The sequence below is a fragment of the Phasianus colchicus genome, chromosome 1, assembly GCF_987193195.1.
Source record: "Phasianus colchicus chromosome 1, bPhaCol1.hap1.1, whole genome shotgun sequence".
NCBI lineage: Eukaryota > Metazoa > Chordata > Aves > Galliformes > Phasianidae > Phasianus > Phasianus colchicus.
Window position 1 is genome coordinate 94,357,762 of NC_143436.1, and position 8,795 is coordinate 94,366,556.

At 48.1% G+C, this 8,795-nt stretch overlaps 1 protein-coding gene across 2 annotated transcripts in view; it reads right to left on the reverse strand.

Annotated features, from left to right (window-relative positions):
* TIMMDC1 (translocase of inner mitochondrial membrane domain containing 1) overlaps window positions 1–8,431 on the reverse strand; it is a 14,677-nt gene extending 6,246 nt beyond the window's left edge. The window contains exons 1-7 of one of the 2 annotated variants that reach the window (XM_031612712.2): window positions 8,217–8,414; window positions 7,888–8,053; window positions 7,290–7,378; window positions 5,520–5,587; window positions 4,314–4,392; window positions 3,150–3,260; window positions 2,621–2,853 (exon numbers count right to left, since the gene is read on the reverse strand). In XM_031612712.2, coding sequence (XP_031468572.2) covers window positions 2,763–2,853; window positions 3,150–3,260; window positions 4,314–4,392; window positions 5,520–5,587; window positions 7,290–7,378; window positions 7,888–8,053; window positions 8,217–8,311 — 699 coding nt within the window. In that variant the 5' untranslated portion in view covers window positions 8,312–8,414 and the 3' untranslated portion in view covers window positions 2,621–2,762. Of the gene's footprint in view, window positions 1–2,620; window positions 2,854–3,149; window positions 3,261–4,313; window positions 4,393–5,519; window positions 5,588–7,289; window positions 7,379–7,887; window positions 8,054–8,216 lie in introns of those variants that run through there. The other variant, XM_090120779.1, reaches the window with a different exon arrangement.
* Between the last annotated feature and the right edge of the window lie 364 nt (window positions 8,432–8,795).

Here is an 8,795-nt window from a genome sequence, read left to right on the forward strand (position 1 = left end):
ATGTGCATTCCGTTTGCAAGTGGGACAGAGGTGGCATAGGAAGCAGTACTACTAAAAGGCAACCTGACCTTGTCACTGGTCAAGGAAGGGCTGCCAATGAAATGTGGTCTCATAGCATTCATATTTCCTTTTCCTTCCGTCTGCATGTGCTTATTCTAGAACTAGTAGCTTCTTGCAGGCTGAACGCCCTCTTTTTCACTGGAATCATTTTCTATGTTTTCACTTTGCCGACCACACTGAAGCTCTGGCAGCTGCACCTGAACAGAGGCTTCCCTCTGAATATCCCATGTTCTACTTCTGCTCCCAACTGATGACTGATTGCACAGCACTCTGCAGAAGGGTTTGTCTTTTGCACAGTGCCAAACCTTTCTGTGTCACACCAGACTCCCACAACACTTTAAGTAACTCCTTAAAAAGGAAACCAAAACCTCCACTGACAAATATGCCTAGCATCAGTTTGCTTTTATACTCAACAGGCAGGCTGCTTGGTTTATTTTCTTTCTTAAGCACTTATATTATGAATCATGTTTTCAATTGCTTTATGCTGTATTCGGTGAATTGCACACAAATGGTTTCCATGAGACCTTTTCAGCTTAATATCTGGGTCTTTCTACCAGGTGAGCTGCTGTTTATCGCAGGTATTTTGTATATAACATGTGCTGGGGTTTCTCCTTTAATTGTATTAAAAGTTATATTGTACAATCCGTTTAGTTTCCTCAGAAATAAAAGATGTCTTGTACGTGCTGGGAAGTACAGGAATGAGGAACTAACTTCAGCAAGAAACAGTGAAAAATGGCTGTTAATCTTGAGTTGAATGTAGATGGAAGTTTGTGCTTCCCCTTGCTAAGGTGCTACATAAGGGCATCAAGTGCTCCTTCCTTCCTTAGATGGAGAAGAAAAAGAATACAGGTCTGCTATATCTTAGCTCTGCCTAATTTCCCAAGGAGCAATATCCCTGCATCAGTGGTCACAGACACAAGAAAACTGGTGTTCTTCCGCCACCACATCAAATACCCACTGAAAGAGGCAGAGAGAAGAGCTGAGCAATGACACAGCTAAGTGTCATGCACACAAGCACACACAAAAAATATAAAACATTTCTGTATAACTGTAGTGGCAAAAATGTGATGTGGAAAGGCCTTCTGTTTTCTGAGAGGGCAGAGGTTAATCATACCAGTGCCACCACTGTACACTCTTTAAACATGGAAGAGGGAGTGACCTATCCATAGTTCTTCACTTCACACAGGGGAAAATCAAAGCTGAGTGATGAAAACTCTAAAATACAGGCATTCCTTCCATGGATAGATGAACTACACTGAGGTGTTTGAAAAATAAAACGTTCGTTTCAGAAGTTATAAAACAACACCTTCTTGGAAGCAAACTGTGCCAAAAAATTTCCTTTGGGTGGGTGGAATATGCTCTGTGCAATGAGCTGCTCATATTTCATTCAACACTAATTAGCCATAGCAGAGGAAAGCACTCGCGCAGAATAGACTGCCTACTCTTTTCCTATGGGACCTTAACCCCCTGCCTGGATACAATTCTTTTTAATAAGACAAAAACCCCAGCAAAGAAAAGGGACCATTAGTCTGACCTTCTGCTCTGAGAGAAATGGCAACAGGTCACCACCTGCCCTCAGGTACAGGCCATTATTAAATTATCCTCAGCCCTACTCACAGGTAGCAGCTACAACTTAACGGTTGACCTCTGCTAGAAAATAATAATCAGAGGTTCCTGTTACTGCCTGGGGAGAAGTCTGACACTGCCACCAGACTTCATGCTTCCTGGGGGGATCTTGGATAGAACTCTTCTCACGGGACACTGCTCAAGTATGTTTCCCTAATGCAAGCACCATACCACTTAAGCATAAAGAGATTATGGACACAATCACCACTGCCAGATGGCTTTATTGAATGTCATGAACTGCATTTCCCCCCCCGAGGTAATCCTCTAATTTTCAACCTTCATGTGAAATCTGAGCACTTTTTATTGCCTTTAAATTTGTCCACTGTGCCAATGCTTCCACCATTACCATCAGAAAAGGTCATCCTTTCCATGGACCCCTCAGCCACACTTCTATTGAAGAACCCAAAACATGTCTTCTACAGGGTATTTCCATGCCACTCCAATATCCTCCACCCTTCCTCAAAACTGATTGTGAAATACTCTAAGCACTGTAAGAGACATATGTGTTTTTCTGCAAAAAGCATGAATAAACCACTATCAGCAAAACCAAACTGGTCCCAGCCAGGCAAAGTCAAGGTGTGGGAGAGGGGTGGCAAGAAGAGGAACACTCGCACTGGTGCAGCCTATATTGTGCTTCACAGCAGGGGCTTCAGGCACTGTCTGAAGTGCAGCTTTCACCAGAATAAAATTAGCTTTCAGAATCAGGCTCCCTTTAGCAATAGCAAGCTCCTCCACTTTTGGTATTTCTACATCACCAACAGCTTGGACATTTCCAGCAGCAAATGGGTTCTAGCAGAGGCTCTGTGGCTGCCCTCATCCTCAACCAAACCTAGCTGACACTTGCTAGCCTGGAGAGCCTACGCATCCACCTTCTGTAGTGGAACACGTTTGGCCCTTCCAAGCTCTTGAGAAGTGATATGCATCCACAAAAAAACATTTTCAGCAAACTGGTTTTTCAGAAGTGCAAATGATACAACAGCATTCACAGAAGACTTTGTTATCTCTTCGGACAAAGACTTTTATAAGTAGAAATTATAGCTGCTTACGACAGAGATCTGAGGAAGACTCAGGAGCTCCTAGATTCTCCTGTTATTTTCTGTCTGTGATTGTTTCCGGGCATCGCTTTCCTTTTTGCCCAAGTCTTCAGTCACACTAAGCCTGGATTGCCTGACAAGGGAAAAGAGAGTGCAAAGAAACCTTGTGTCAGTGTATTTCTTACAAAGATATCACTGCAAGAATTTCTTCTAGAATTTCTTCTAGAACAGGCACTCCTTGCGAGTTTCAGTAAGTCATGCAGCCAGCCTCACAGCCCTCTATCCCCAGACGACTATATCTGCAGTTCGTAGATAGATATGTGGAACACACCAAAAACATGGTATGGCATGGCTTCTCTAAACATTTGAGCCACAGAGACCTGGACACACTTCTAGTCAAAGACTTGAATAGGCAGCTCTGTCTCTTACCACTCTGCTAATTTCTGTTCATACTGCTCCCTGCGCTCACGATTTCGCTTCTCCTGCAGAGTCTCACCAGCAAATTTCTGTGCAATCATTAGGAGACCCCCTGCAGGGATCCTAGAAAAAGTAGAAGAGAAGTCACAAGTTACCCAGAGGACATTCAGTAGTAATAACTTACTGGCAACAGTGAAAGGAGCATGCGGGGGCCAGCCACCAGATCACTGGAGCACAACATTGCCCAGTACTGAAATGACAGCAGACTAAGGCACTCTCGTGCTAACGTCAGTCATCAGCTGTGACTCACTGTAGCCCCCTGAAAATGTATTTGGAAGTTATTCATGAGCAGGCACACATAAATCAAGGGGGTGACAGGACTTACTGTGCACCAACAACCATTAATGTGCCAGCTCAGCCTGAAAAACCCACCTTCTCTTAACTTTTGCCTGAGTTAAGAGATCACTGCCTAAATGGACAGAATCCGAGAGAACTATGGGTCCCCTCCACCCTCAGGGAGCTTGAGTCCCCTCCACAGCAACGTGACATCTTATAGTTTTGGATTGTGCAGCCCTACCACACAGCCTCTTCCTCAGCATTTCCTAATGGATGCCACTCCACATCTTGACTTTGATGGAACCTGTTTTATAAAGGTCTCATTTTGAGCCATCCAACAGCCCTTGTGCATTCAGCTCTGGGTTCTGAGCTGCTGGACGAGGAGCCCTAAAGCTTTATCTCCTACACTCCTGTCTTTAACCCCAACCACCACAGTTACTTAAAGAGACATTAAACTGTTCTGTGCGCAACCAATGGGGCTTATTAATGGCCATACCAAGAAAACATGTCTGTGACCCACCTCATGGTTTCCTATTTAACAGCAGTTAGTGCCTCCTCTGCTATGCAAACAGTGAGAGAGCTCTAAGTTCTTATCACAAAGGAAAGAGCAAAATATAAATCAAGAAAAGAAAAAGAAAAAAACAGTTAAAGGCCTGGAAGAAAAACCTATCATCACAAGGTCCCAAGAAAAATAAAGAAAACCCCTCAGGGCAAGAGAGAAAGGAAAACATCTGCAGTCCCACCTGTGACTCAGGGCTTGGTGTGGGGGGCCACCATCTAACACAGACCATCAAAAAGTAACTGTGACTCAGTCTCTGGTTGCCACCAGTCACAACTTACCCAAAGGCTGTTCCGAACAGGAAGCCGCCTGCCAGCCCAGGCAGGCCCAAGTGCATTCTGAAGAGAGCTCCTGTGAAGGCTGAAAAACACAAACTGGCTGAAACCACAAATCGGCCCCTCACCAGCCATCGCAGGCTTGCCAAGGGATCTGCTCTGCCACACTTCTCCTCTCTGTTAGCTGACTTTTGTTTTTAACAGAGCAGAAACCAAGCACTGTGGCCAGCAGGCACAGTCCCACCACGTAGTCACAGCAGCCTGACTTACTGTAGCAATGCTTTTCCCCTGCTTTCATCCATGCGCTCTCTGCACTAAAACATAACACAAAGCTCATTCTTCTTGAGAACAACTCCCTAAGAAATGCTAAAATGCAAAAGTAACTATGAAAGTGGAACTCAGTTCTTTCCAGATTGGAGCACAATCACAGAATCATAGAACCATAGGGGTTGGAAGGGACCTCTGGAGATCATCCAGTCCAACCTCCTGCTATAGCAATTCCCTACAACAGGAAAGTGTCCAGACAGTCCTGAATATCTCCAGAGAAGGACACTCCACAGTGTCCCTGGGCAGCGCACTCCAGGGCTCTGTCACCCTTTCTCCCCCCCCTTTTTTTCCCCTTCTGTTCAACAGCAGCTAATTATAGCTGCTGCCATGTAAGGCAGAAAAGAACAGTAAAGCACATACCCAGCTGTATGGGTAACAAAGCCTCTAAAACCTAATGACCATATTTACCAGGAGCTCTACTGCCAAAAGTGGACATGCAAAACTTGCCACAAAAACAGTACTTTATAAACATTTATAAACATTGAACTGTTGTGATGAGCAGAAATAAGAGATGATCCCCTGCTGAGGAGGTGGTTATGAGGGCTGATCATGCACTAAGTGTCGCATTTATGCCACACAAGCAATTTTCACACAAAAACTCCAACAAGTATTTTGAGAACGGACTAATAACCACAGAATTCCCGATTGGTTTCAGATAATGCATTGATTATGTGTTACAGATAAAGGCAGACAGCAACTACACCATGGAGCAAAGTTCCAAAGACAGCCAGTGTAACAGGCAGCAAAAGCCAGGCGCAATGATGCTACGGGCCTGCTCATATTCAAAAGATATGGATTTTTGCTTATGATTTTCTATTTATGACCTCTGCTTACTGACACTGAAAAAAGTAAAAAAGTACACAGATAAAAATTACCCAGTCTTACCTCCTGCTGAAGCAAAATTACTGATGGTGGTTTTATCGCGGTACACAGACAGACCGGTGCTCACCACGCTGCAAGGGTGAGGCATAAAGACAGCAGTTACACATGAAAAAGACACTGCTTGAAAAGAAGTAGGATTTCATTAAGCCCACCTGCAGGGTGCCACTGTGTCCTGCTACCAGCCTGGCCGTAGCACACACATGCCAACCAGAAGTGCTTTATTTCTGCAACTTTACCGCATGCAGCTGGACAGCCAGAGGTCAGGGAGTACCACTTTTGGATAGCCTTTTTTCCTTTTTGTAAATCAAAGACTTTTTTTTTTTTTAAATCTATCCTACATTCAAGAATAAAAGGGATTGAGCAATGCAGTGGTCCTGTCAGTCGTACAGCTACCACTAGAGCTGAATCATACTCAAGGTGTCACCAGGGCCACCAGCTCCTGAAGCAGAAGGTCCCATGCTGGATTAGGAGCACCACCTCCTCCATCTCTCTCTCTACCAATGTAATGTCAAACATTCCAAAACACGGAACTAACAACCTGTTTTTAAACCACAAAACCTGACATGTATGCAACTGCAGGACAAAACCTTCAAGTAAGAATTTAGGGCAGTGGGCATGGTACAGGCTGCCTAGGGCAGTGGGCACAGCCCCAGCCCCAAGTGCTGGAGTTCAGGGAGTGTTTGGACACCGCTCTCAGACATAGGGTTTGGATTTCGGATGGTCACGTGTGGAACCAGGAGTTGGACTCAGTGATTCTTGTGGAGCCCTTCCAGCATGGAACATTTTATGATGCCACACAGAAACAAGTAACACTGAGCAGCATCTCCCTTCAAAATCTTTCACAAAGGAACAGTGAAAAAGGATGATGCATTTGCTTGCATGGGAGACATCTGGTGGATGGCAATGATGTTGCACGACTAGTCCTGAAAAATCTAATGCCTTAAAAGTTCTGAAACAGAAAACAAACAGCATGCTAATTAAACTCAAGAAAAAATACTGTGGCAGAAGGAGCCAAAACTTGAGAGAAAACATGGATGAAATAGAGAAAGGAATAAAAATATTATTGAGAAAGGCTGAAATACAAAAGCAGCTGACCGGGAGTTAGTGTTAGTCAATACTGCTGCTATCTTAAAAGCAGAAGGGGAACACAGGTGTAGTCAGTGCAGGTCTAGAACTACATACCACTCTTCACATCAGGCATGGTGATGTTCCTAGTTGTAAAGGCATTATTTGGAATAGCGTGCCTAGTCTGACACCATATGTGAGAGACACACGGGCACTTTTGGGGGAGAAAACTGAAGAAGTGGAATGCTGTGTGTGCATTGCTTTTGCAGGGACACACAAAGGAGTCACTTGCAAGAACTTGAAGACAAGGACGGAGAATTGTGAGTAATGCCACTGTACAGAAAGTGGGGGTGATAAGACGTAACAAAAAGGAGAAAAATTAGTGTGGGACAGAAAGCTGTTCCAGAACAGCTCCCAAAAGCTGTTTCTTCTCCCAAAGAAAAATGCACAATGTGTCAAAATAAGAAAAAACAGAAATAAGCTGTTAAGTGGTGGAAAGAACACAATTTAGGCCCAAAACAGAATGGGCCAGATGTTGTGAGTGGAGCTTTTCCGGTTTTCATTTTTGTGTTGGCTCATGAGAAGGTTGAGCACTGGGCTAATTTAAGAAGGTGAAATCCTCTTCACGTTTCCACCTCATCGGTCAGACTGCCTGGGTCCAAGCACGACCCTCTGTTCTCCCACTGCCACCACGAAGAGCACACTTACTTGAATATGGCCACAAAGGTGGCCACCCTCCAGCTCCAGCGCCAGCCGTAGCGGATGAAGCTCCTGAGTCCAGCACGGTGTGCAGATTGCTGGGGGGAGGAGGAGAAGGGTTACAGACCGCAGAGCCGCTCCCTTCAGCGCCATCCCACTCAAGGTGCTGGGAATGGCACCCCTAAGGGTAAAGCCGATCCTGTCCTGAGGAATGAGAGCCAGTGTTTACACCACAACAGGCACCCCAAGAATTAACTCCCATTTGTAGTGCTGTTTTGCAGAGGCAAACTAGCTGGGACCACGCCACCTGATTTGGGCTTCTGCATGCGCACAGAATCATAGAACGGCCTGGGTTGAAAAAGGACCACAGTGATCATTGAGGTTCAACCCCCTGCTGTGTGCAGGATTGCCAACCACCAGACCAGGCTGCCCAGAGCCACATCCAGCCTGGGCTTGAATGCCTCCAGGGATGGGGCATCCACAACCTCCTTGGGCAACCTGTTCCAGTGTGTCACCACCCTCTGTGTGAAATCGTCCCCTTCACCACCCGCTCAGCACCGAGGTTCCGAAGGCAGCTCTCCCCGCGGTTCGCCCCCCGGCCCCGTACCACCGCATCGGCGCGGTTCTGGAACACCTCTCCCTGGCTGCCCTCGATGAAGGCCCTCCGCGCCTGGCGGAAGGCGGGCAGGCCGCCGTACAGCCAGCCGACCAGGCCCCCGGTGAACGCCGACTTGATGATGTTCACCGTCTCCTCCGGGTACCGCTGCAGCTCGCTGCAAGGAAACGCCGTGCCTCAGCGCGGAGCCGCGCGGCCCGGACGGGCCTCGGCTCTCTGCTCCGCGGAGCGGCGGCGCGGGGCTCCGCACCCGGAACGCACGCTCGCAGCCCTCAGCCCGCCGCCCCGGCCCCGCCGCCCCGGCCCGGCTCGACCCTCACTCTCGCCGCCACAGCTCGCTGAGCCGCTCCCAGCCCGTCTGCGGCGGCGGCGTGGGGCAGCTGAAGGTCCGCCCTGCTCCCAGCCCCTCCGCCATGGCCCTCCCGGCGGCGGCGCCGAGCGAGCACCGCAGCGCCCCCAGCTCCACGGCGGGGCGGGCCGGCAGTGCGAGGGCTCGGGAGCCTCTAGCGCGGTGACCGAGCTTCTGCGTGTGTGGGAAGGAGGAGAAGGGCCCCTCGGCCTTTATTCCCTTGTTGGCTTCCGATTTCCTATCGCACGGCGCAGTGCCCGTGGCCGCCCCCATCTCTGGAGACGCTCGGTGTTGGATGGGCCCTGGGCGGCCTGAGTTGGTGGGGGGCAGCCCTGCCCGTGGCAGGGGGTTGGGGCTGGGTGGGCTGCCAGGTCCCTTCCAACCCAGACTGTCCAGTAATGCCATGAACACGACCCACCACCCGGGCCTTCACTTGTACTTTCCAGGAGCAGACGTGGCCCAGCAGCAGTGCCACTATCACAGGCCACCGAGACCTCTGCCAGCTTTTGGTTTTACCCTTCTGGTTGTATCTGGTTGGGAGGTTACAGAT